Source organism: Tupaia chinensis, unplaced genomic scaffold, assembly GCF_000334495.1.
Source record: "Tupaia chinensis unplaced genomic scaffold, TupChi_1.0 Scaffold143734_1, whole genome shotgun sequence".
Taxonomy (NCBI): domain Eukaryota; kingdom Metazoa; phylum Chordata; class Mammalia; order Scandentia; family Tupaiidae; genus Tupaia; species Tupaia belangeri.
In genome coordinates, this window is record NW_006203583.1 from 1,175,618 (window position 1) to 1,202,871 (window position 27,254).

The window sequence follows — 27,254 nt, forward strand, 5'->3', positions numbered from 1 at the left end:
CATAGCTTTCTCTAGCAGATTAGTTACAAACACCCATTTTTTTTTTTGCAAAATAAAACTGCACTTAATAACATTCAGTTGCTCAAAAGAGTTATTGCAGAAATGTCTAATGTATTACTAGAAAGGAGCTTAATGTCTCAAATAAGTGGCAGGTTGTCTAAATTAAACTGATAGAAAACTTAATGAGGGGTAAATATCACTATCAGCAGTATTCTTCTAGTTTGTTTTATCTACTTTTTTAATTCTTCCATATCTTTTAAGAAAAAAAAACGTTCACACAACAAAGAGAATCAGAATCTGTTTTTATATCCCTAGAGTTATAAACATTTGTATCAAAATATTTACAATTATAGTATATGAAATAATCCATTAACGAAGAAGCCAAATACAGTACTAGAACAACCCACCAATGTAATGCAAATTACATGTGACATAAATGTTACAGAAAAAAAAAAGGAAAAGATGAGGGAATACATGGTTTACTCCAGTCATAGTTCAACTTTGTAACAAAATGCAAATACCTCTTTTGGATATATTTGATATGTAAATGTGCTTCTGTACAAAAGACAGGCTTCTACAATTATATGATAATTAAATCATAATTTAAAAGTTCATTATCCCACAGTTTTATGCTGGCCAATCTCTCTACTCCCAGCCTACATAATTTGGTGGCCTGCCCTCAACATTCCCTTAACTAGAATAAACATAGAGAAATATACTTAGTAATAGTCCCTTTATATAAATACCAGCAATCATGGCAGAACAACTCCCCAAAAAGGAAAAGCATATAAGAAATGGATGAGGAGAAAGCCAGACAAAGAAAAGTAGGCAAGATATCTCAGATTCTTCTTGGAATAGATCTTCTTCTCAGGGTGATAAAAAGCAATATCTTTCCCCAAAATACTCCCTTTAGGTAGAATCTGAGATGGCTTAAAATAGCTGCTTCAGAGCAGAGCAATGCCTGCTTAACCAGGAATAATATGCTACTTCTAAGTCCTATATAGAAATGCTTCTGTGGCAACAGACAGCTCAACCACCCTCTGACTGGGTACCACAAAAGTTTTTGCTTTTTTTTTTAAAGAAACTATCTGCCCATCACCTGTATTTTTATTTATCTCACATGGTTTTTCTATTTTCCTGGGAGCACAGGCATCTGTTCTTATCATGACTGGAATGTAGTCTGCTTAATACTTCACAATTATATAGCACCTTTCGCCAAAGGACCTGTTGTCTTTTTTTGGTTTACTGTGTTTTAATTACCTTTCAGAATTGCCAAGCCTCACCTGTGAAGCAGGATAGGCAGGCCACTGAGAAGTGTCTCCTCTAGCCAATGTCAAAGCTAGAGGTATTACCGAGCCTAGAAGCCTTGATCCCCTATACAGATTATTAGGCAAAACTTCCTCAAACATTTATAATTTAGAGGAAGAGTAATAGGACTGTTTCACAAAAAAGCCATGCCCATCTCTCTCCCATTAGATCCTTAAACATTGAGCACTTTGAGGGGAATCCCAAAAATACAGCTTCAATTAAGAAAATTGCAAGACGGCCCCTTGATCCTATGGTTTATGTGGTGCTTTCACTGTTGAGTTGGTTATGAGTGGCTACAAAGAAACTCTAGAAGAGTTGCCTTGGTTTTAAGCAAGAGCCCTAGTGAAGTTCATAGCAAGAGGTCTCCAGGAGGGGCAGCCATGTGAGGCCTGGCCTGGGCTCTGACCAACCCCTCTTTCTTGGTTTAGCTAACCCACCAACCTAGCCTTACAAGAGCTCTCTCTTCTTCCCATTTTGTTACAAATGCCACTGAGTTCCACAGAGCTATGTAGCTTTCCTGAAGAGGAACCCTTGCTCACTGGCCAAAGCCCATCTATGGGCACTTCAGACTGGATCAAAAGGGTGGGATGGCTTCTAGGTAAAGAAAATGCAGCACAAAGATGGTATCTGCTTTTGCAGGAACTTGTACCGCTACTTTAACTTGGAGCAGTAGGCCTGTAGACCTCAGTGCGGGACCCAGAATTCACCCTCAGAAGTGGAGTCAGTGATATGGCAACTGATGAGGCCCTAGGCAGTGTGTGTAACTGAGAAAAGCTGGAGGCCGAGCTGGTGGTTGGAGGGAGGTTCTCAGCCCCATCAGAGGAGTATCAAAGAACTAGCCAATAGCTTTCTCCCAAGGGTAGGGGCTTGCCAGTAGAGAATCCCCTCAATAATGGTTTTGGCCTCTCCCACCCTTCTTCTCCCCTTCCCCGCCCCCCCTCCCCATTCGCTTCTTTCTGCAGAGTAACTTCCACTTCCCTCCCATCTTCAACTGCTTCCTCCTCCCCACCCCCCAGATCCCCATACACTCGTTCAGCCTTATTTCTTTCTCAGGACCAGGTAGAGAATGCCGATGATGAAGCTGAAGCAGAAACAGATCCAGGTGAGGATAAAGGAATAGCCGTGGTGGCTATTCTCTTCAAAAGGGGTGCCTTGGCCATTCGCATAATGATGAGTGTAGATGGATGCTCCGACCAAGATGCAGAGCCCTGCAGGGGGAGAAGTGCATTATTGTCGTTTTTCTAAACATTCAAATCAAGACAAAGTTTTTGTCATTTTAGAAAGATACTATTTTCCTCATTGGCAATGGGAAGATGAACTCTGGTTTTCATCCCTAACTAGCAGTTCTGTTGATATGCCCTGGATCAAGCCTATTGGTTGTGTGGATAAATCAGAGGTGTTTGAGCTCTCAAGTCTGCACTCGTGTGTGCAGTGGGTGTTCATGGTATCTGCCACTCAGCTCTCCTCTCTGGACTCCAGTTTGTCTTGGCAGGCTATGTAGGGATGAAAAAGAATATGACCTTTTGCCCAGTCGGGAATATTTGGGAAGAGAGAAGAATGAGAATTACAGTAATTGCATGCATCATAGCAATGCTTTCATCTTTTAAGGACTCCAACATCCCCACCTTCTCCAAATATCTTGTGGACAAGTGCGACTCATGGGTGTGTCCAGCTGCTTAGTAGCTAGCTTTCCAGGAGCAAGAATTTAAAACAGCGAAGCAGACAAGAGTCCTTTATCCAAGCAGCAATTCAAGTTTCTCAACAAGAGAACAAACAATCAAAAGAGAACATTGTACGAGGCAGTTTTCCTGAGCCATGTGTTAATCTGTTCAAGTTGCCAAGCACCTACAATAAAATCGACTTAAAAGCTTCTTCCGAGTAAACTGAAGGCTGCCCCGAGATACTCACAGCACACCAGCATTGTGGCCCCTGAGAGGAAGAACCGGTTTCCCTTCTCCATGGTGAAGAGCTGGAACACAAAGACCACAAGAGAGATGACGGAGAAGATGATGGAGAGGATCATGAAGGCCTGCACCGCCTTGAGGGCATCTGTGGACGCAGAGGGAGAGAGTAAGAGTGTTAGGCAACTCCAAGAGCCTGGGCATTTCCCTGACCACACCAACTACCCGACTGGATAAGTGTCTTTCTATATACCTTCATGGCCATATGTCAGGGTGCCTTCACAGTGACCAACGGTGCAGTTTTTCCAAAGACCTACTGAGGCATTTCCATAATCTGAAACCACCCAGACCTGAAAGCAAAAAGAAAGAAAAGGTCAATTAAAAAGTGACCCTTGCTATAAAAAGAAAATCATAAACCAGCTTACATCAGGACCAAATCTTATCTAAGACCAACTATCCATAACCACAAGCATAGGCAAAGCAAGTTAGTTCTTGGTGGAACTATGCTCTGATTAAAACTGAAGTCACAGAGCCAGCAGGTGGCATGGTAGTTAAGGTGCTGGATTCCCACATGTTCAACCATGGTTCGAGCCCTGGACCCAGCAAAAATCACACTAGGGGTGTGTGTGTGTGTGTGTGTGTGTGTGTGTGTGTGTGTGCCTAAAATCCCAAGAGGAGAATAGAGGAGGAGAAGGGATTGTGATGTGGCCACCCTCCTTGGCAAGTGATTTCTCACTTTCCCTCTCTCTGTCTCTCCAGCGAGTACACATGCTCATGGCAAAAATCTTTTAAAAAAGGATAAAAAGTCCTAAAAGGTAAGAACCCAGAAAATATTAACTAGCCTCTTTGAGTTTCACATTCTATAAGATTAAAAAAAAAATTTGAAAGCAATTCATAGTGTTTTAAAATTCTAAGACTCTAAGAAACAGAAACCCCGGATGAGAACATTGATTTCGGTATGTACAGTTCATACTCTGTTCACATTGTTTCACATGAAGACCTGACTAATAAGAAAGAACAGGAAAGGAAAAAAGTCCAACTGGTGACGAGTAAGAGATCCAAGGCCTCCTGGGGAAGTATCACTGAGTCTAAGTGGCCAATAAGCCATTTTTATCTAAACATGAGGATTAAATTTGACTGTTGCAACATGCAAGGTAATTTCACAGTAAAACAGCTCAGTAAGAGCTTTACTGTGGGGACAGCTGAAAATAGAATACAGGGCCAGCTCCATAGCACAGATGTTAAACACTGTGCAGAGGAAGCCAGATCTCACATGGCAGATCGAATACCATGGCTTAAAAAGCATGCTGGGGGGACCAGCAGTTGGCGTAATGGCTACGTTGCACTGGACTCCCATGTAGTCGACTATGGTTCGAGTCCCAGACCTGGTGGCTTAAACGCATGCCGGGCGCGTGTGCATGTGTGCCCAAGATCTCAAGAGGAGAATGAAAGAGAAGGAATTGTGGCATGGCCATCCCCCCTGCGGGGTGATTTCTTCCTTTCTGTCTCTCTAGTGAGCACACATGGCTGTAGCAAGAGCGTCTCAAAAAAAAAAAAAAGCATGCAAACATGTTGGGTACATACATGTTGTATGTCCAGGATTCTGACATGATGGGGAATTAGAGCAAAAATGATCATGGAGTGACCAGGACCTACCAGGGGGGTGCTTCCTCCTTATCTCTCTCTCAGTTTCTCTCTCCCTATCTTTCTCTGTCTCTCACATGCATGTGCACACATGTGCTTTATGGCATTAAAAAATTCATGGAAAATGTACATTATGAAAAAATATGCATGGATTTCAAAATTGTTGACATCAAGTTAAATTATACTTCTGCTTTTCCATAAACTTTTTGAAGTCCCCTTGAATTCACCTGAATCACCATGGTGCCAGCACCCTTTCCCACCAGGCCCAAGAAAGACAATTTTTCTTTTGGAATAGGAAACCAGTGCAGGGAGACCAGCAGATGGTGTAATGGCTATGTCACTGTACTCCCATGTAGTGGACCATGGTTCAAGTCCTGGACCCAGCATCTTAACACTCACGCAAAGCACATGTGTGTATATGTCCAAAATCCTAAGAGGAGAATGGAGAAGAAAGGATTGCAGCATGGCCATTCACCCTGGAGGGTGATTTCTTGCTTTCTGTCTCTCTGTCTCTCTGTCTCTCTCTGTCTCTACAGTGAGCACACATGCCCTATAGCAAAAATCTCGGTTTAAAATAAAAACCGGTGTGGGGTCCTGTCTGTACACACACACAGGAATGCACACACCAAAAAGCAGGGCCAAGGGTGTGCAGTCAGCATTGTGATTACAGTTAACAGCTGTGCGCCAAGCCCTCTGTTAGGGGTGGGCGGTTCCCAGACGTGCAGCACCTTGGTATCCATTAAAACACTTTGAAGACATTTATAGACCTGTTATCCTGAGAGACATGGTGCTGGCATACAGAATGGCTAACTTACAACATCCAAGACAGAGCATGCACCGGGCTAGCGTCTCGCCACTGTTCTTTTTTTTTGGGGGGGGGGAGAGGTTTTCGCTATAGGGCGCGTGCGCTCGCCAGACAGACAGAGACATAGAGACAGAAAGCGAGAAATCACCCCCCAGGGGGGATGGTCACGCCGCAATCCCTTCTCCTCCATTCTCCTCTCGGGATCTTGGGCACGAATGCACACGAGCCCGGTGTGAGATTTAAGCCACCGGGTCCGAGACGCGAACCGCAGTCGACCACATGGGAGTCCAGTGACATAGCCATTACGCTGACTGCTGGTTCCCTCACCACTGTTCTTAAACAGCCTTCCTTGTATCGCACCAGCCCGTGTCTGCAAAGCACTTAGCGGAGCTTTCAGGCTACTTATTAACGGCCAGCAGTTCTGGAGCTATCATTTGCCTGCCTAACACTTGGTGGCCTTGGTTTTCGAGTCCAAGGAGCTCTTGTTTTTTGGTTTTTGGTTTTTGGTTTTTGTTTTTTTCTGAGAAAAGCATAATAAAAACAGGTTAGACACTATAAACCACCACTAGAGGTCAGAGCAGCCCTTCAGAGAGAAGAGTTTCTCACTGCTTCCATATATCTTTAGGTGGCTTTGTTTCAGTGAATTCAGGGGCACCAGGTTAACCGCGTAAAATTCCACTTTGACATGCTACTCCCTGCTTAAGACTTGAATCTCTCAGTCTGGCAATCAAAGCCTCTCATTTTCTCACTCTTCACCTATCCTTCTAATCGCAGTTCCCAGGAGGAAAAGAAGTTCTGCTCCAGCCCCATGGGTCTCCGTGGCGCTATCCCCGGAACGAAGCGTGTCTTTCCCATGTGAGCGCCTCTGCTGGAACTCTCACCTGGAATGCCTCCCAGTGTTCTTCCCACTGTCCCCTTTTCACCAAAAGAAACACCACCCATCTGCCAGCCCTCCATGTTCAGCCGTGTTCCACCTGTGCTGCTGGAAAGCTCCACTAGAGACCAAAGAAAGTTGATTGTATCCTGCAGCCTCCAGACACCTGCTGGCCTGGAGGGATCGCCGATGGAGACACTAGCTTTTATCCTCGCGTTACTTGACTGTCTGAAGCCTGAGTTCAGGTTTATTTCCTCCCCACTACTAAGCTGGAAGTTCACTGAGGACAGGGTTTGTGGCTTAAGGGCCTTTTGCCACACTTTCTGTAACATTCGAATAATTTCTCACTGAATGAATGGATGGATGAACAAGAGAACATTACTCACATTAGCGATGGTGGAAACAAACAGCATAATAACGGTGGCATTGTGGACCACAAAGATACCAGCCAGTAACATCAACATCTTGGCTTTTTTGGTAACTGGTGAGCAAAGAGAATTCTGCAAAGAAAAAAGAAGACAAATGAGGCCCCCCAAAAAAGGTAACTTTTCAACCCAATAAGACAACTTAGCTTTCCTGCATGTGTGGATGGTCTGCTAGGATGAAGATAGAATTGAAACGTCACTATTTTATCACAAATTCCTGAGAACACCTTGTTAACCTCGTTTCCTTTATGCCTCCGTGCCTATTCATCTAGTTACACACGCCTAAATGGAAAGATCATGTCATTTCGTCCAAGATATTTAGATACTCACCCCTTTACTATAGCCTATTTTTAAAAAAATACAGTCTGATCACCGTTAATGTTTTATTTTGTGTTTTAGAGGCCCAAAGTAGGACTTTGCCTTTTTAAAAGACCTTTGTCATTTCCAGGTCTCTGTGCAACCACGTCACATGAATTTCAATTTTCCACTAGGGAAGTGCCCATTAGGTGCTCACCCAGCAATTTTAATAAGAGTGAATGCCTCCTGCAGAGCAGCAGCCATTACTCACTGCCCAAATACTGAATAGGCTACTAATTTGATCCCAGGTGAGATATAAAATGGGAGAGACACAACTTCTATGATTCTAATGCTGTTTGATATTCAAGAATTACAACAACTTAATTACAGTTTAATGGTCTGGTCACTGCTTGAACATTTCAGACTGGCATTACTACAGCTGAGCCTCTGAGCTGCCTGTGCCTCGTGGTAGGGACGCTGCCATTGGTTTGCAGCGGAGTGTTCTATTTCCCACAGCTCGGGACGACAGTTCTGCCGGCTTTTGGCATGTGCAGCTTGAGCTACCACCAAATGTGCTTTCTACTTATGCAGAATATAGACACACGCATTCTGACCCTTCAGGGCTCAGCACGGAAGACAGAAGAATGTATAAATCACAGGATGGAAGGTTTAGGAACTAATAGAGATTAAGAATGTGCCTGGATCAACAAAAGCATTCAGCCCTAATCCTAGCAGAGCAGAAGGGAGCCCATTGATCATAAAACCTAGAAAATGAAGAAAGCGTGAAGGACGCACGTGGAGGAGGCGATCCCGACTTACATTGTCAGCTGCAGAAGCAAAGCTTTGTCATGCCAGAGACAGTGAGCAGGCAGGGCAGGCTCCGAGGGACAGCAAAAGGAGAGAGCTGGAGGTCACTGCCCAGCAGGTAGGTGTGGGGATGCCCCCACCTCGGGAGCTGATGACCAGGCACGTCCTGCAATTGTCGCATTTCTCTTTCTCACTCCACCTGACTTAATTGATGCTTTGAATGTGCTTGAGCCACTTTCATGCCACCCCAGGTATTTATTAGAGAGTGCTGATACTGTCATTCCACCTCTTCTGGTGCCTTTTATCTCCTCTCGCCTTCCTCATCAGGCACTAGAAATCTAGAAAGATCTAACTACACCATGGAGCCTTGCTCTCTGCAGGCAGACACTGGCTTCCCCATCTACCCTGACCCTCTCCAATAACCCCTTCGGAATCAGGACACTTCCCTCCAACCCAGGCAAGTTTTCAGCAATGTGTCCCATTTAACTGTGAATGACAAAAGCGATGGGTTTCATCCTGCCACCTTGGGAAAGAACTTGGCTCTTTCATGCCTGCTATTAACAATCTCCCCACGCGTTCAAATTCACGTTTGCATCTCTCAGGTTCCTGCCCACCTCCGTGGTTTTCTGCTTGACTTTAATACATAGTGAGAAGACGGTTTGGGGTTCAGAAGTTGAGTTAGAATCATATCAAGTGTCTTGTCCTCTCAGGCTCAGTTTCCTCACACACGAAGTGGAGATGGGGATGCGAGGAAATATGAGGATGCAATTGGGGCCACATGCTCAGCACCAGCAGTGTCCGGCACGTGGCAGGTACTAGCAGTGGGGTTGCTTGGTGTACTTACTGTTGTAATTGTTACTCATATGTAAAGCTGAGTAGCTGTTGTCAACTCCACCCAGTTACTTGATTTCCAGGCTGCCCCATGTTAGGGGCAAGTAATAAGATCTCTGCTGTCTAGTTCAGGAGGCAGTGTGCAGAAAATCATTGGGCCCCCTTAGACATTGCCATCTTGCGTAATCCTTACCGCTCGCGTGAGACCACTCAGCAATGACAAGGGAAAGCTCGCTCTTCTCAGCCCATTCTCTTGACACCCCCAGATTCACACCCCACAGACCCTGATCTCCTGCCCCTCATAGGGAACTCATGCCCCTCATAGAGAAAGAAGTTTGCTGACGGCAGGGAATGACAAATATTATGTAATGAGTACTTAAGTTTAATCCTCCTGGAGCCCTTTTAAATGACCTTCCTTTCGTTTCTAATTTTCAAACACCCTCTTCCTAATAGTGGGAAGTAGCTGAGAGGCCCACAGTTGAGCACAATTACTAAGGGAAGCCACATAAGTAAGTCACAGGCAGCCTGGTGAGCGCCCTCCCTGCCAGCCTGCAGGGACTAAGCAACATCCTGAGCCTCCTTGGGAGGCTGTGTGGTCTCTGCAATGAGTCTGGCCTCCTGTCTTCTGGCCTGTACTCTACCTGGACGACCCCCCCACCGCCACCACCACCGCCACCACCATCACCACACCTCCTCCTTGGTCTTCCATCACATCCCAACAAAGCGCGCAAACTTCCCTGTGGGATCTCACTTCTGATCTAAGCCACAGCCCCTCCTAATCCCTACTCCTTGCCCCCTGGAGGAGAGCTTACAGCGATCAAAGCCAAGAAGTCTCTCGAGTTCATCTTGGATTTTTTTTGTGATCCTGTCATGTCTTTTTCCAGTAAAAAGGAGCGAACTGTTTGGGATTAGCAAGTGTTCTTGGTGCACAGAATATATGATATTCCCTCCACTTCATATCCAGCCAAGAGCAGGGGCTGTTTCCTGGAGCTATCACATAATGCAGAGAACTTTTCCATCTTTCACTGCCCCAAATTTGTCAGGTCTCATTAGTATTGTCCACTGTCAGCTTAGAGGGGTTTCCATTATTTCCAACGGCCCTTCCTCATCACATTTGGAAACAGAATGAACTAGCTCCTGAGAGATCTGCGCTGGCTCATCTCCAGCTAATCATCTCTGTATGCTAGAGACCCCCTCCCCGACCCCTACAATCTGCAGGGGGGCAATCCTTGAGATCTTTGTGGACAGCCATTCATGGTACCTCATGGATGAATGTCTGGGAGCCTATCACAGCAGAGTAGAAGGGGAGTGGGGGTAAACAACAGAAGATCCCATCTCTTTTGACTTCTACCCAGTCATTACTTACAGTGTAGCTTTTGGGGAGAGTCATGTCCCGCCCCACTGTGTTTCTTACTTCACACAAAGGCACACAAGAAAAGATCATTTCCGAGCTTCAAGATCATCGCAAGGGCTGGCTGCTACCACACTCGTTCCTTGCAGTATGTTTCACTGAAACTGTAACAGACCCCTCTCTCACATCTCTGTAAAGTGCTATGGGTGCCACCCTCCAATGGAAAACATACCCCTCATCATAACTGGCAAGTCAAACAGGAAGCAGGGAATAACCACACTGCAATTCTGAGTACTCCAGGGCAATGCCCACTTCTCACGAACCATTTGGTGCATGGGACAGTCCCAAAATGTTTGCCCCTAGTTGCTGGAAACTCCCTTAACAACGCTACTTCTGGTGCTTAAACTCCCTGAACTAAAACACCAGAAGTAGTCGATTCATGGTGTTTGTTGCTGTTGCTGCTGTTATAGTTTTCGTTTTACTGCAGGGCATGTGCACTTGCCAGAGAAAAAGAGAGAAGGGAAGTGCGGCGTCACCTCCCCACGGGGCGTGGTCACACTGCGATCCCTTTTCCTGTATCTCTTCCTCCTTTCATAATTTTAGGCATGCGCACACGCGCGCGCACACACACACACACACACACACACACTCACACATACACACACCTGGCATGTTTAGGACTCCAATGGAGCAGTCTGCCCAGTAGGATCCAGCTACCTCAACCACCACGTCACCAGCTGGCCCCCAACAGTGTTAAAGGGCAGGAGGTCCACTGACTTCTACGTTTCTGCACCCACCACTCTAGGTAAAGCAGGATCTCGCCCCTGAGCCTCACAGGGTCAGAAGCTAGGTGGGAAACTGAGCAAGGAACAGGAGGCAATTGGCTCTAGAGAGAAGTGATTCTTGAGAGACATGCGGATTGCTTACAGCCACACTCAGGTCTCCGTTGTCCCTTTTCTGTCCTTCTCTCTGTCCTAGTGGACAGGCCTGCCCGTTCCCTTTCCACAGCGGCCACCTTCTGTCTCTCATCACTGATTTGCCTTTTCTTTCCACACTGCTCAGACCACAATTCAGTGGTCTTTTTACACTCCCGTCCCTAAGGCAAGCCTCACAAACACCAACCACTCTGTATGTAGATTAAGTTCTTTGCTAATAGAAACTGTTTATTACATTAGTGGAAATGCTGCTAAGGATGACAATTGCTGGTGACTTTAGCAATAAATGATGAGTGGTGTTGGGGAGGGGGGGATGGAGAGGGACCAACACCCTCCCTGTGTCTCTCCGTCCACGTAAATCTTGCTTTCCTCTCACGCCAACAGAAGCCCTTACACATGCACATGGGAAGAATCACACGAACATCTTACACATGCACATGGGAAGAATCACAGGAACATAGACTTGTACTGTTTCTGTTTTTGTCCAGGTAGCCTAACACTTTTGGGTACTCTGACATGTGAGAAGCTAATCAGTCCTTTCCCTTCCTGATGGATAATTCTGTAAGAGACATTGAGGTCACCTGTCTTCTAAGGAGCCATAGAGAAGTTCAACTGTGGGCGATTCGACGACGGTTGCTGAACGAGGGACCCGCTCTTAGCCTGTTGTGGCATCTGTGTGCTTGTGGAACTGCAGCAGGAGTCTGGGGAAGCAGTTCTTGAAGGGTGCTCTAAGGCACAATTACTGGGAGCTATACCATAGGACAGAGTGATCCAAACCCACTTCTCCAGCCAAGGAAGTGGTGGGAATCCTGGGGCTTGAGTCACTCAAGAATTCGCCGAAGCCTGTGGTCTCAGAGAGCAGGGACTGGGGACTGTGTGAACGTGGGATCCCACAGAGCTCCAATCTGCATGATTCATCTGAGAGTGGGTGAGATTTCCCCAGATGAAAGGCAAAGTGGAGACGTTCTCTACCCACGGGTGGGACGGCACAAGAGAGCTTTCCGGGAAGCTGTAGGCAGTGTAGGCATTTTCCTGGTCACCTAAGGAAGCCCAGGTGTCTCCGGGGAAGAGGAGAGTCATGAGGGCAAACTGCCATTTCCCAATCTCCCCTTCCTCTCAGCGCCGTGTTATTGCCCAAAACGTCACAGTCAAGTCCTGAGTCCCTACCTCCATGATTTATCTTGAATCCATTCGTTCCTCTCCATTTCCACAGTGGTGGCCTTGCCCATGATCCTCTTTCTGAACTCCTTCCCCCTTACATACCCTCTATCCTGCCACCAGGCCATCTGACCAAACCACTCCTCTGCTCAACGCACCCCCAAACCCTGCACCATGCCCACCATCGATCACCAGCAAAGAGGCTCCAATACCTCACATTGGCCCTTGGCATCCCAGGACTCTGATTTCCAAAACTAAAAGCCCCGTTTCTGTGTCCTTCCTCCAGTAACTGCCTATTAAATTCTTTTCAAACATGCCCAGATCCTGCCTCCTCTGAGAAGCCTTCCTGGACACACAAGTCAGAAGTAACCTTTTCCCCCCATTATGCTATGCCCCCATAGAGGTAGCCCTGTATTAAAACCACAAATGGTGGCTTTCCTGGTAACAACTATTTATGGATGCATTTGGCTCCCCACCTCCGAGATTTTAAGTCCCTGAGAGGAGAGTCTTGTCTATGACAGGTACCAATAAATATCTGCTCAATCAGCAAATGAACCAAGGAAGGCAGTATTTTCTTCTCTATGGAAAAATAATTCATGTCAAGGTGAGTGAAGGCTTCACAATAAGCACCGAATTGAAGAAGGAAAATGCTTCTCTTACACATATAAACTTTAATCTTTTATTATTTTTGAAATTGTTTAACACATTACTACAATTATGTACTGCGCCTCTTACAGGCTAACTTTGTTATATATTTCCATGTAAAAGCCTATGAAAAGATGACTATTCTCTGAGTGCCTTTGGCATTTTTATATACAAAACTATATGTGAATGAGCTGCCTTTTGTTTGAGAAAAAATAAGCAAATGCAAAGAAAATGTCTTACATTTTTAAACACTAACTAGTCTACAGATTTAACTCTTCTACCTACCTCTTTGAATAATAAAATCTCTGGAATGAAGAGGAGTTTTAAAATTCCTCCCTAATATATGAAACCAATCCACAGAGACCAGCTGATGGCATAATGGTTACATCACTGGACTCCCACATGGGTAACTGTGATTCACATCCCAGCCCCAGTGGCTTAAAACTCACACTGGGCGCATGTGTGTGCTTGCCCAAAATCCCAAGGGGAGAACGGAGAAGAAGTGATTGTAGTGTGGCCATCCCCCTCAGGGGATGATTTCTTGCTTTCTCTTTCTCTTTGTCTCTCCGGCAAGAGCATGTGTCCTATAGCAAAAAAAAAAAAAATCTTTCTTTAAAAAAATAAACAAAAAACCCAAACTGGTCTATACCAAGGAATACTTCTTTCTCTTTTTCTTTTTTTTTTTTTTTTTTTTTTGAGAGGGTTTTGTTATAGGGCACGTGCACTCACCAAAAAAAATGAGAGGTTTTTGTTATAGGGCACGTGCACTCGCCAGAAAGACAGAGAAAGACGGAGAGACAGAAAGCGAGAAATCACCCCCCAGGGGGGATGGCCACGCTGCAATCCCTTCTCCTCCATTCTCCTCTCGGGATCTTAGGCCCGCACACACACATGCCCGGCGTGAGTTTAAGCCACCAGGTCCGGGACTCGAACCACAGTCGACTAGATGGGAGTCCAGGGACATAGCCATTACACTAACTGCTGGTCCTGATACCAAGGAATACTTCTAAGTCATGCTTAAACTTGTTCGGTCATGGGGAGCTCATCACCTATCAAGACACACATCTCCCATTAGAAAGGTCTTTCTAACATCGGAATCTGTTCTTGGCAACCCTAGATCTTAGTCCTGCCCATGAGGTTACCCAGCTTCCTCTCTCTATTGCAGAATGATTGCCTCTGTAGCAGAACTGTCAGGCTGTCAGAGAGTTCACCACAGTACCTCAACCTGGATCCCCAAACCTCAGTCAAGTCCTAACACAGTCCTGAGATGATTCTACTGCTAGACACTCCTCAGCCTTCCCATTCACTGATATTGTTCTGACAGTGAGAACCTCATCTCTTTTTGGATAACTCCAAGTTTCAAGAAAAGCTGTCTCGCGCCATCTGACCAAAGATGTGGCACTTCCTACAAGGCACGAGAACAGATAAAAGGCAAAGCTGTCCCTGGTCATATGACTCCGTGAGTCAGCCCCGTCTCACACCATCTTCCTCAACGTGACACCCGAAACTCTGCAGCTGCCTCTTCTTCTACAGACACTGTGTAGGGTGACACGAAAGCCTTTCTGTCCTCCACACGTCAGGACTATTTGCTTTGTTGGTTTGTTTTGGATGTGTTTGTTTCCCACTGAGGATCGTTTTGGTTGGCAAAATGGATGTCCACATAACACAAAAGCAGAAAAGGAAACGCTCTTTGCGGGGGAACAGCCATAAAGGATGTGTCTGTGAGAGGAAAAGGCGAGGATTCGAGTCAGGCTGAGTGGATGGGTCCTGGATGAGCCTCACTGGCCATTGTCACCGTTGTCTGATGTCAAGTATGCTTTTCCATTCCGTGTTGTTTTTACATGGGAGTGGGAGGGGAAGTATTCATCTCTCTGTGGGAAACAGTTGGACAGAAAGGATCCTAAAGGACCATTTCCTGCTACCTCTGGAAAGCTGATGTTTGGTGTGGAAGGAAAGAACTTGGGGTGCCCCTCACTGTGTGCCTGATGTTTTGACTCACCTGGCAGTTCTTAGTGCTGGGAGAAACATCAGCAACCAAGCAGCTCAAGTATCAGGAAGCAGCATGCTCTCAGGGGAATGGGTATCTTTTTCATGGTCTTAGGGGATATGGGACATCTAGAAGTGGGATGTCACAATAGAGGGTATTATAGGAAAAGCAGTGCTCTCTGGCCCTGAGATAGCGTGGATTTCCACATGGCTGACTGTAGTTCGCATCCTGGCCCTGGCAGCTTGAGAAACATGCCTGGTATACTTGTGTCCCCCAAGTCTTGACAGGATGGAGAAGTAGAGGAGAAATGACTGTGGTCTGACTATGTCCCATGGAGGGATGCTTTCTCTCTGCCTCTCTCTGTCTCTGTCTCTGTGTCTCTCTGGGAAGTGCATTTGCCCTCTGGCAATTAAAAAATTAAAAAGAGAGAGAAAGGAAAAGAGAAAAACACATTGTTCTTTCTATCTCATAAAACTCTTGCCTCTGTCAAACTGCTGAGTTAGAGAAAAATCACATTAAGCTAAGATGACCTGGTAAAGAGCACAGGCTCCAGGCTCAAATCCTGATTCCACCACTTCCGAACTGCGACCCGCAGACCCCATCGAGTTAGTGGGCTGGGCCTGACCCGAAGCGAGTGCCATATGGTTGTGCATTATTATTTTTATTGCTCCAAGCACAATGAGAGGCTCAGGTCAGTGAAATGGGCTCTAAGCCTCTCTAGCAGAACTTGCGGGCCAACTGCTCTACTAAAGGCAAACACGAAGCATGAATATTGTTTTTGCAAATGCTCCCCAGGAGGATAACCTCACTCTCTTACATCCGCCCGTCTGCCTTTGTGTCCAGGGGAGGCAGTGGATCTGGGCAACATCTGCAAAGGCCAAAGCCAGATCTGGGCCGTGAATCCCGGGCCCAGCCCACACCCCCAGACAGCAGCTGGTCAAGTGATAGAACGATGTTCCCTGGGCGAGGACAGAAGCTTCAGTTGCCTTCTGCTAAGGAGGAGTGTTCCGGCAGCCAGAGTGTCTTTAAGGCTGAGGTTGCCAAGATAATAACTAAGGTTTGGGAAGAAAACCAAGGTGTGGCCCGGCCCGACGGCGCTTGGGCGGGTCCGACAGTAGATGGCGACAGCATGCCTGAGCCAGCAAAGCTGCAGCCCTGCAAGGCAGTGGGCTGGGAGGGAAGGCCGCACAGCCAGGGGCACCCCAAGCGCATGGGGTGAGCTGCTGCAGGCTTGGTTTCTGTGCTTTAGGGGAATTGATTACTTAAAGGCATCGAAGTCATCCAGTCTGACCCTTGACAAAGGAGGAAATTCAGTCCCCAGAAATAAAGTAGAATCAGAACTGAAGCCAACATCTGGCATCTTCCGGGCCAGGACTCTTCCACTGCAGTCTGCTTTCCCCTCTCTTTTGGCTGAGGGCTTGGCAGAAATTTCTGAACTTCTACTAGAGCTATTCGCCCCTCAGTTCTCCCACCACCTGTGAGTTCATCGGAGGCCAGCACAGCCCCTCAAAACAGTGCCACTTGTGAAAATGAAAGAGAGGAGAGCTACAGCTTCTTCCTGTCCTATTGCTCACAAGAGCCCACCCTGTCTGGCCACCAGGGGCCAGGACCAGACCCCTTTCCTGAAAACTGTGAGGCAAGCTTCCAATATTCAGTCCTGGGTACAGGGTCCCCTCCCCACTAAAACACAGAGAGACTCTTTCAGCAAAGGGAAGCTGCAGGTCCAGTTTGAGAGCTTTCTCAGAGATCAGTGTGAACACACTGGCTTCCCCCAAGCTCATTTTTTCAGGGTAACAAACCTCTCTGCAGTTCTGTTCTCCCAGGGAAGGGTCTTTGATTATTTGCAACGTAAAGTCTAAAGGGCAAGGATCCCAAAACTGCATGGTCCTGAAACATTGTAGGAGGAGGTCCCTAAACACAGGGGAAGGAAGTAAAAGTGAAAACATCCTTGCCACTTCCCCCTCGTTCTCCTGCAGTTTCCACCTTTCTCTACCCAATTTCTCCCACCCAGGCCTTTCTGTTTGCCTCTTGGCCCAACACGCATGCCGGAGGAAATCCCAGGTGGCCCTGCCTTCCCTCCCCTCCTGTCCTCCTCACACCAGTCCCTTCCCTCCTCTCAATTGGTCCCTTCTGCTGTCATCCACACCTGTGCAGCCACACCCTCATTCTGCAGGGTCCTTGAGAATAGGGTGGAGTTTCTTTCCCAGGGTTGGTTTGGTTTCTCCCTGAGCCCGATTTTGTTCCTGGTGAATGCCTGCTGATGTCAACGTCTCAGCGGCTTAGATAGCCTGCCCCTCCTCATCTGAGCTGGCACGCTGTAAGTCTAACTAATCGCACCTCTTCCTTCTCTTCCAAGTGCCAGGAGACTGCACACTGCTGCCTGGTGGGAAGCCCTGAGGAGTCTCTGAGCGACCGCCGGGTCTGCAAGGCACCTGAGAACAGAGAGTCCTCAGGAAAGCCCGTGTCAATGCAACGTGCTTCACTTTTCTTCCGATTTTCATGGATTAATTAGCTGTCCTGTGAGTCCAAGGAATTTTTTTCAAAACAGGGTTGGTAGGATATTAGCATTTCAGAGCCACAGGACCAGCAGTTGGTGTAGTGGCTATGTCGTTGGACTCCCATGTAGTCAACCATGGTTTGAGTCCCAGACCCGGTGGCTTAAACTCACGCTGGGCGCATGTGCGTGCGTCCCCAAGATCCCAAGAGGAGAATGGAAGAGAAGGGATTGCAGCGTGGCCATCCCCCCTGGGGGGTGATGTCTCGCTTTCTGTCTCTCTGTCTCTCTGTCTTTCTGGAGAGCACATGCGCCCTATAGCAAAAACCTCGCCAAAAAAAATAAATAATAAACTAAGAATTTCAGAGCCACAGAGATGAAGGGACTACCAAGCTCAACTGCCTCAAGCAAAGAGATGACTTGCCTAAGGTCACAGGAGGGTTGGGGCACGGCCACGCTGTCTGTCCACCAGCCACCTCACATCTACCCTAGGATTCTTGCCACGGCGTTGATCTATGCCATAGGATTCTCTATTTTCACTACCGTGTCTGCAAAATAATTCATGAAACAGGCTCAGGAAACACAAAAACTGCTGTAGCCATATAAGGCCAGGAGTACCCACAGCAGAGGAGTAGCTTTAGGGAAGCGCCATCTCCAAGAGAGAAAAGAAAAGTTGACCCAAGTACCATCTTTAGAAGGAAGATAGAGGAAAGCAACAATCTCCACAGGTGTTTTTAGTTTTTTCTTTTTTTTTTTAAGAGAGATTTTTGCTATAGGACATATGCACTCACCAAAAAGCCAGAGAGACAGAAAGTGAGAAACCATCCCCCAGGGGGGATGGCCACACTCCAATCCTTTCTCCTCCATTCTCCTCTCAAGATCTTGGGCACACACGCACACATGCCTGGCATGAGTTTAAGTAGAGGTAAGTCCAGGACTAGAACCACAGTAGACTGCCTAGGAGTCCAGCGACATAACCATTTTGCCATCTGCTGGCCCCTGTAGTTTTATCTTTATGCTTTAATGTCAGTGCATCTCCCAGTTAAATTGAGGGTGCCAGGGACTGAAGTGTTAAGAAGAGTGTTGAGGCTAGGGTGTTGGACATCCAAGTAAACCCCTACCAGGATCCACATCTGGTCTTCCTGGGTTACTTAAAGCAGGCACAGTCCAGATATTTGGGGTCATCTGGGTAGAACAGGGAAGTGCATTGGAAAAGGGAGGCTAGCAGTCAAAAATTCCAGTTCTACCCTGGCTCTTCTCAAAGGACCAGTACCGAGTGTGGCCAGCAATGAGATGGAGGCTGCATGTGACTGGCAGCCTGGACCTGTAGTTCCCATGGCAGGTGGTGACCGTGTTCAGGTGTGGCAACATGAAGTATATGGACGAAGTCATAGAACAGTCCCAGAAGGCCAAGTTAGAAGCCTGTGCTTCCGGTACTGGATCGATTCAACCATGACCCTGTAGTGGCAACACTGGGTGTGTTCCTCTGAGTATGTACGTCTGAGAGTTCTAGTATCTCTGAGCATGGATTTTAGGCAGCTGTGGATATGCATGTGTTAAAGAAAAAATTCATATTCACATGTTTAGAAGATGAAATCCCTCAGAATCAAATCACGAAGGTAGGGTTAACTGTGTTGCATAGCTTCAAAACTCCAGAAATGCCCTCTGCTCTTTCTGAGTCATACGGGGGGAGGGGGGGCGGGAGATGCAACAGAGATGCATCAGATTGTATTCATTACATAGAAAATAAGGGTTAAGTGTTTAGGATAAGGAGCACTGGGTGGGGCAACAACAAAACCAGACACGTATTTTCTGAGCCGTTTTTAAGGCCCTCGAACTAGAAAATTACAGGGAATCTGATTTTGCTCAATTTAAGGAACTCTAATAATTGGATCTGCCCAGCAAATGAGGGCGAGCATGGAGGTACCACTCTCGGGTCCCAGGCGTCCCTAAGATGGCCATCTGTCTGAGATGGTATTACTGTAAAAATTAGGTTCCTGCACATGATAGGAGAATGAATGAGTTTGTCTCTAAGATCCCTCGCAACTGTAGAACTTCATGAAGAAAATGAAGGACAGAATGTACTATTACAATTTGTCTTGTGCCTTTTTCTTTTCTTTCTTTTTTTTTTCTTTTTTTTCAATTCATCATAGAACACACATGTACACAAAAGAAAGAGAAAGGGAAGTGAATCACCCTCTACAGGGCTTGGTCACGCCATGTTCCCCTTTTTCCAGTCCTCCAGCCTGCCAGAATTCTGGACTCACACACACATGCCCAACCAGGCCCGGGACTCAAACCAGTCAGCCTATGGCTTCCAGCTCCATAGTCCAGCATCCCACAGACTGCACCACAGAGGCCAGGCCTGCCTTGTGCCCTTGCTGTGGCCACTTTGCAGCCATCTATGCCCACCAGGTTCAGAGAGTCAGGAGTAAAGCAGTTTTGCCTCATCGCTAAGCCCCCTTCAGTCTCTGAGGGCTCTCTCCAGGGCTTTTGTGATGGGTTTAGCACTACCAGAAATCCCCAGAACCACCTAGAAAAGTCAAGAGGGTCTGTGTTCCCAGGGTGGTCTCCACAAAGCCCATTCACTGCTCTAAAAACTAGGTGGGCCTACACTGGTCTCCAGAGAGAAGAAGGAAGGACTGAGCAAACCACAGCAAGCCCTTTCCGCACATCCAAGAGGGAGCCTTTCCTCTCTGAGTCTGCCCGGTACTCCTGGGAAACAGCCAAGTTCTGAGGATGTGATCTGCTCTGGGTTAGTCCTCCATGGCCTTTCGTCAACTCCCAGGATAGTTTAGTACCCCCCAAACAATGCAAAATCTGGGGGGGGGGACTTCGACTGGAGTGTCAGACCGGATGTCCTGCAGCCCTCCTCCACCCCCGTCCATTCCTCAGAGTCTGGGTGAATTGGATCCTTCTGAAGGTGGAAGGCAGTGTGTGTGTGTGTGTGTGTGTGTGTGTGTGTGTGTGTGGCGGGGAAGGACATAAACCTCCCATTTCAGGATGGTCAAAGACAAACAGCTGAAACCCACTCTAACTCCCACAGCTAAGGGGCTCTCCTGCTACTTCTTAGAGGAAGAACAGAGAGTGGGAATCAGAAAAGCATTCTTAAAATTGCCAGGGAATAACAGGCAGCCGATGTTCCATTTCTAAAGGACACATAAAGCGAGTTTATAAAGTGGTCTAATGTCAGACGACCCACAAATACTACAATCCACCATGGCTCGTATCCCCAGAACTGACATGTCCTACTTGCCAACTGGTTAGACGCTGCTTATTAAGTTCTAACCTGCATAGGACTCAGAAAAGATTTATATTATCTTCTTAGGAAGCCATCCCTATCAATGTAGCAATGGCCTCCCTCATCTACAGCCATGGGATCTGGAAATAATAAACATTTGGAGCAAATGTAGGAGTTCCCTGCATCTTGAAAAGTTGCCTGGCACTTACTTAATCATGCCCCCAGGGAAGTTTTACAAGGCGCTAGCCTTCTCAACCACACCAACTAATTACACGAAACTCTTCTCTTCCAACGGACTGAGTTGCTGAAGGAAAAGTCTAACTCTGTCAGACAAGCTGAATCCTGTCATTCTGGTCTTGTTTACATGGGGGAAAAAAAAAATACCAGTATCTATGTTGAAATGGGCCACACCTCAGTGGATGCTCAACCAACATGCTAACCTATAAAAACAAAAGCAAATTAAAAAAAAAATCCTTTTTCATTTCTTCAGATTCACTTTACTATTGGCAAGAATGTTCTCACAGTCACATTTTGGAAAAGAGTGAAAACGTAACCATTCCCCAAAATCACTGCCTTCAGTTTAGAACATTTTGCTCAATTAAAAAAAAAAAAAATCCTTTCACCATTCCTGATACACCGTCTTTTGACTTAGCAGCTGTTTTCTCAGGCGGATGCACACAGCCATTCGAAGGGTTTCTACAGGAACAGAAGTCTCCCTGCCCCACCCTCTCCCCAACCTCCACATCTGGCCAGGAGGAGAAAGAGTCTGGAATACACATCAGCCTCCTGCTTCCACCAAATGAACCCCTCCCACGTTTTATTTGAAAGACCATCTGCCTCTCTCTTTCTCTAACGGTTTTCTTTAAACAGACCAATCCCCCTGCACTTCACATCCTATAAGCAAAAAATAAATAAATAAATAAAAATTATTTCAACAGAAGTAAACAGACAGCTAAAAGGACAATAAAACAACAAAAATCTAAATAAACTCCGGGCCAACTATCTATCTACCATAACCCAACGAAAAGAGCAGCCAATAACCAACAAGCCAAGAAACAAAACAAGTCTTGAAGCCATTTGAATCCAAACGGAGGAGCTAAAACAGCATCTGACAAGGCCCCACGCATGTCATTTGGAAGGTATGCAGCGTTTCCTCCATCGAGAATCTCCTTCGTCAGGTTGTTCCAAAGTCCTTGCTCCTTCCACATCCTCACGGTGAGAACCCGGTTAGGCAAGAATGATTTCAACCCTCACCCCCACACACACACCGCTGAGTTCCCTAACTCCCTTCAGGATCCATTTTCCTAATGCATTTTGACTTCATGCAAAAAGTTGTCTCCATATCCACTTTTAGCTAAAAACTTCAAGGATTAGAAAAATCATAGAAAGTCGCAAAGGAATAAAGCAAAACCAGGGCACAGATGAGCTCAGAAAGAGAGCAACAGGAAGGAAGGAAAGTTTGCCGTTTGCCCAGTACCGCGTTGGAGCTGTCCTACCTCAAAGGTCCCAGCGGCAGAGGCACCCGGAGTGGCAGTGGCCGGAGCTAGTGGCTGCCCAGCTCCGTTCCTCAGGAGGTGTGTGACAGCAGTGGGGAGGGACCTGCCTCCTGAGGTTATAAGTTTCCTCCGCTGGTGTGCTGGGGTGTGTGATGGGCGGTTTCTTTTCCCTGTGTTTTAAAGGAGTTTCTATGAATCAGTCTGACTTAAAAAAAAAAAAAAAAAAGTTGTTGGTAAGCTACGCCCTGCTAGGTTGGCAGGCAGTCAGGAGTGGCTGGGAGTGAGCCATCAATTCAAAGAAGCCTGTTGTAGGCTCTCTCTGACTCAGACACTCAGACCACAGTGGAAAAAGGAGTGACATTGCCTCAAATGAGTAATAGGAGTCACACAAATAGATCTGTTTACTGAAGCCCACTCCTCCCCAACGAGAAGGAGACTCGGTTACCAGGGACAGGAGGCAAAACAGAAGGTTTCAGCCAGAGGGGGAGGAAAGGGACAGTGTTTGCTAACTGAAGTCCTAGCTAATCATCAAAGGGGATTCCGTCCTCTCCCCCAGTTAAATGCATCAGCCACAGCTCACAGGAGGAATGATCAGATTTACTTCTGCACTTCCCGGCCTGACCCTCGTGGCCTGTGGGCGGCTGTAAGATGAGGCCGTGGACACAGAAAGGGAGCCTGTAACCCAGCCTCCGCTGGTGCACTGATTGAACCGCACACAACCCATGTTCTTTCATTACGCCCTGCCTGTATAGACTCCGCACACTGGGAGGAAGTCTTCTAGTTCAGACCTTTGCTCTCTGGTCTCTGTGTAATAATCACCTAGACCTTGTTCCATAATTGACTTTCTTGAACTTGGCTAATAACATGATCATCACAACCCCTTCCCCATACCACTCCCCTCTCACTCAACAGGGGGCTGGGAGAGCCCTTCAAAGTCATCGAATCCCACAGTGTAGGCATTCCACTGGAGAATTTAAAGGGTCCGAGTGCCTGAGTTCAAGCCCAGATCTCCACTTAACAGTTGTGTGACTTTGGGCAAATTGCTTAACCTCTCCATGCCTGTTTCCTTGTGCCTTACATGGAGAGAGTAGGGACCTATCCCATAGAGTTACAGTGAAAAAATGCACATGTAGCATTTGCATACTACACACAGTGAGCACTCAGTAAATGTGAGCTACAATATTTCTTTTACTGCAGAAGAAACTCAGGCACAGAGAGGTGAAGTGACTTATCCAAGAAGATACAGCAGATTTGCAATAGCAACTTGGATCCAAGTCTACCAGACCCAAGCAATTCTATCTCCACGTTTCTCCACTGCTTCACACCCTATTTCAATTCAGAGTACATTTTTAGAGTTGCTTGTTCATTTATGTGAACAACCTATGTGACATATCAGCCCGCACTGGGCCCTGTTCAGGACATCGGGGCCACAGAAGTGATCAGGACCCTGCCCTCTTGACACTCCATAAAAGAACAGAGGATGGGCTGAGGGCTCTTCACTAAAATGTTGATAAAATTAGAGAATCATAGAAACATACAGAAGGAAGAAAGTAAAACCAAGATTATAGATGGATTTTAGTGTCTTCTGGTCTCGTCTCTGAATTTCCCAAATCATTTGCAATGACCCCCACATTACTTTGATGTTTAACAAAAAAAATTTTACTTTTTTTTAATCACAGAGGATGCATATACTTGCTAAAGAGAAACAAACAGAGAGACAGAGAAAGAGAGATAAAGAGAAAGCACTTCCCATGGTGTGTGGTCATGCCATAATCCCTTCTCCTCCATTTTCCCATCATATTGCGACTCGGGGCACACACACACACACACCCCACCATGTTTATCAAGCAACCAGGGCCAGGATTCCAACCAGTCAGTCAGGTGGGATCTGGCTCTCTTAACCACTCAGCTACAGAGCCAGCCCCAAAAGGAGGGAATCTTTTTTGAAATGGATGAGAAAGAAAACACCATACACAGACATACACACACGCAAACACACGCATGCAATTCAATGCTGCATGTTCTCAAGTCCATGAATGCTGAATTCTCTCCCTATAAAGATTAAAGTCTAGCTTTTTCATAAAAACTGATGATGTGATCAACGATTGCATCAGTTCCTCATATACCTCCCCCTCTCCCGTCACTCATTTGATAATAAAAACGCCTGTCGGAGATACAGCAATGAGCTCAGAGGCCCTGTGATCTCTGAGCAGCCCAACCCTCAGGGAGGGGAGGAGACACGGTGATGAAGCCCAGGGAGCCCTCTCAGCTGTCAGGGAGAAGTGGGGTACATTCTCCCCTGCTAGTACCTGCCTCTCCCTAGCCTTTTCTTACTCTTGGGGTTATTGTCGCCTCCAAGACCTCCTGCCAATTTTAACCTCTCTCTTTGCCTCTCAGAGCGTAAAGGAGATTGGGTTCCAGAACTATGAACCTTGGAGTCTGAGGAGTGTGCAGTCTGATTGCATTTTTTTTTCCCCCGGTTACATTTTTAAAGAGAAACCTGGAGCCAGGGAATAGTGGAAGGGAGGCATGCTCCTTCCCCATTTTCTCTCCAAGTTGACAAGAAAAGAGCAAAAATCTTTCTCAGACATTTGCACAGGGGCGTCACTGGGTTCTGCTACCTTTCCCGCTGGATTTGAAAGAGAAAGAGGTTTGAGGAAGGGGCTCGGAAAGCAGGAGTTCTAGTTCCTTCTCTCCTACTGCTTAGCAGGGGTAGTGAGCAAGTGACCTGCCCGCCTCCATTTTGCCTTAGAGTAGACGCTGTAGCCTTCCAATTGACCTTATAAAGCCTGCCTTCCTGCGGACTTTCAGAGATGTTTGTGTTTGGGAGCATGTGTTAAATGCTTTGAGCTCTTAATATACACGTATACCACCCTCCCCCCAACACACACACACACAGTGGTGCGATATAAAGCTAAGTTCTGTAAAATTGTTTTTAAAGAATTATTTTATTTAACTTTTTATCTATTCATTTTAATTTGACCAGAGAGGGAGAAAGTGTGTGTGTGTGTGTGTGTGTGTGTGTGAGAGAGAGAGAGAGGAAAGTGAGAAAGCAAAGTGCCAGGTCCAGGACTCAAATTGTGGTCAGCCATGTAGGAGTCCAGGGCCATTAACCACCATGTTACCTGCCCGTCCCGATATTTTTAAAGAGAGAGCCAGTCCAAGAATTCTAAAGGCTCATAATTAACCCTTGAAATATCACCGAGCTCATTTTATAAAGCAAAGCTATCGAGTCTAGGAAAGAAATCGGGTCTGCCCTGGCTGAAGCGCCGGCGTCTCTCTGAAGGTGGTGAGCACGTCAGGCCTGAGTCCTTCCATCACTGCAAGTGCATAGTGCTAAGGCTGCGGACAGGAACACCTTCAGGAGTCTAAACACACGCGAGGCTGAGGAATGCAGCTCTCTCTGGCAGGTACACAGTCTTTCCAAACAATTCGGGTCATCTGCCTTACTGCCCGAGGCTCCGTTTCCCCCGTGTGGAAGGTAGCCGAGACACATTCCTTTTCCACATGGGCAGAGAAGCGGGCACCATTTCATTTGACCTCGGCAAAGCCATACATTCTTGGGAAGGAATGTCCCCTCTCTGGCCAGGACAACGACATTAATTTGGCACGGGAACTTATTCCCTTCCTTCTGAAGCAACAAGAATCAGCTTCTGGCATGATGCCATTTAGGGCAAACTTTCAAGTTGGAGCTGGCACAAACACTTTTAATGAATGTCTGAATCGAGGGCCGTTAACAACTGCTACAGGGAGAAGTCTTCGAAGGTAAGCCAGGCCCCCGACGCCCACAGAAAGGAAAACCAATAATAGCTTGAACTTGTGTTTGCCTAAACTCAGCCAAAAAGAACCCTAAACTAAGCAACGTGTTCTCCAACGCCGCGATCTATGCAGAGGATGTCGATCTTAGCAAACACGGCTTGCCAGGTAAATAGATTGAAAGCAAAAGTGACACAATATTTCCCAAAGTCAATGAATGTTTGTTCCTTGCTACTTCTCTTTGAAACGAGAATTGGCCGGAAATTTCATATTCCTCTCCTTCCCTCCCTCTCACTTCTGTCGACTACGCTCCTTTATTTCTCTCCCAGGCTGCTTCTCCCTGCTTTTATACTTTGCTTCCTTCAGTTCTGCTCCGTCTCACAAAATGAGACATCTCTAAGATGCCCTGAGTCTCCCCGTTTCTGATCTCTTAGCTAGCACGTTCTGAAACTGCTTTCATTAGAGAGAACTGATGAAATTCCCAGAGTGTTCTGGGAATAAGGGCCCCTGGTCTGACACGTCTATCTGGGAAGAGAGAAAAGTCTTACTAAAACGAGGTGCACGCAGCTACAGAGAGCGGTGGCTTTGTCACCAGAACTTCTGACCTTGGCAAGGCAGTGACTAGACCGATACTAACTGCTGTAGTAGATTCCTCAGGCATTCAGATGTGCATGGACGGCAAAGTGGCTGAAAAAGGGTGTTTTAGAACTTCTCAGGTAAGCCAGAGAAGAATGAACAAACACATAAGAAGCAGTTGTGACCAAAATGAGAAGCGAAAAGGTCCTGTCTTCCCCAACTAATGCCAACCACAGTACTAAGCAGCGATCTTAACCGAATATTGAATAACTGCTTCCTTCTGCACTTTGCCTTTCATGCTACTGAAAATCCTGTTCCTACTGCTTAATAGACCATTTCAGGTAAAGAGCTGAATATTCTTAAGTAAGCGAAGGGTGGCTAGCCTTCCCTTGCCTACAGTGGACAGTGGGTCCAGCAAGCAGAGGCTGGCTATGTATGAGTATTCAATCAAAATCCAGCACGTTCAACCAATGAAGTGCTTAATATGCAAGAAAAAGAATCTCCTGTTCACCTTCAAGATTCTGTTTTATTATGTTATTCATGATATAAAGCATGCGTACATGACAGAAGGAGACAGATCAAGAGAGAGGACTGCATTCAACAGGGTTCACAATGCCGTGATCCAATTCTTCAGGATCCCAGGCACCTGGGCACATGCCCAGAGAATGTTCAAGGCAATACACAGGTCTGAACTGTCAGTCAGAAATGTCACCTCTGACAGTG

General features: G+C 46.6%; 1 protein-coding gene across 1 annotated transcript; it reads right to left on the reverse strand.

The window, feature by feature from the left end:
- Positions 1 to 285: 285 nt before the first annotated feature.
- On the reverse strand, positions 286 to 22,366 carry EMP1 (epithelial membrane protein 1). The gene is made up of 5 exons (XM_006164839.3): positions 22,200 to 22,366; positions 6,919 to 7,032; positions 3,463 to 3,559; positions 3,217 to 3,357; positions 286 to 2,516 (listed from the first exon to the last, which is right to left on the reverse strand). The coding sequence occupies exons 2-5, from the start codon at positions 6,994 to 6,996 to the stop codon at positions 2,347 to 2,349; spliced, it is 486 nt and encodes a 161-aa protein (XP_006164901.1). The 5' UTR covers positions 6,997 to 7,032; positions 22,200 to 22,366; the 3' UTR covers positions 286 to 2,346.
- Positions 22,367 to 27,254: the final 4,888 nt, after the last annotated feature.

What these genes read in the sequence shown, in the direction of transcription:
- EMP1 (XM_006164839.3), bottom strand. Translation starts at nt 6,996, where the DNA reads ATGTTGATGTTACTGGCTGGTATCTTTGTGGTCCACAATGCCACCGTT. An exon ending in TTGTTTCCACCATCGCTAAT is followed by an intron (nt 3,560 to 6,918) that starts GTGAGTAATGTT and finishes TTTTGCTTTCAG; the next exon opens with GTCTGGGTGGTTTCAGATTA. An exon ending in GGCCACAATGCTGGTGTGCT is followed by an intron (nt 2,517 to 3,216) that starts GTGAGTATCTCG and finishes CTCCCCCTGCAG; the next exon opens with GGCTCTGCATCTTGGTCGGA.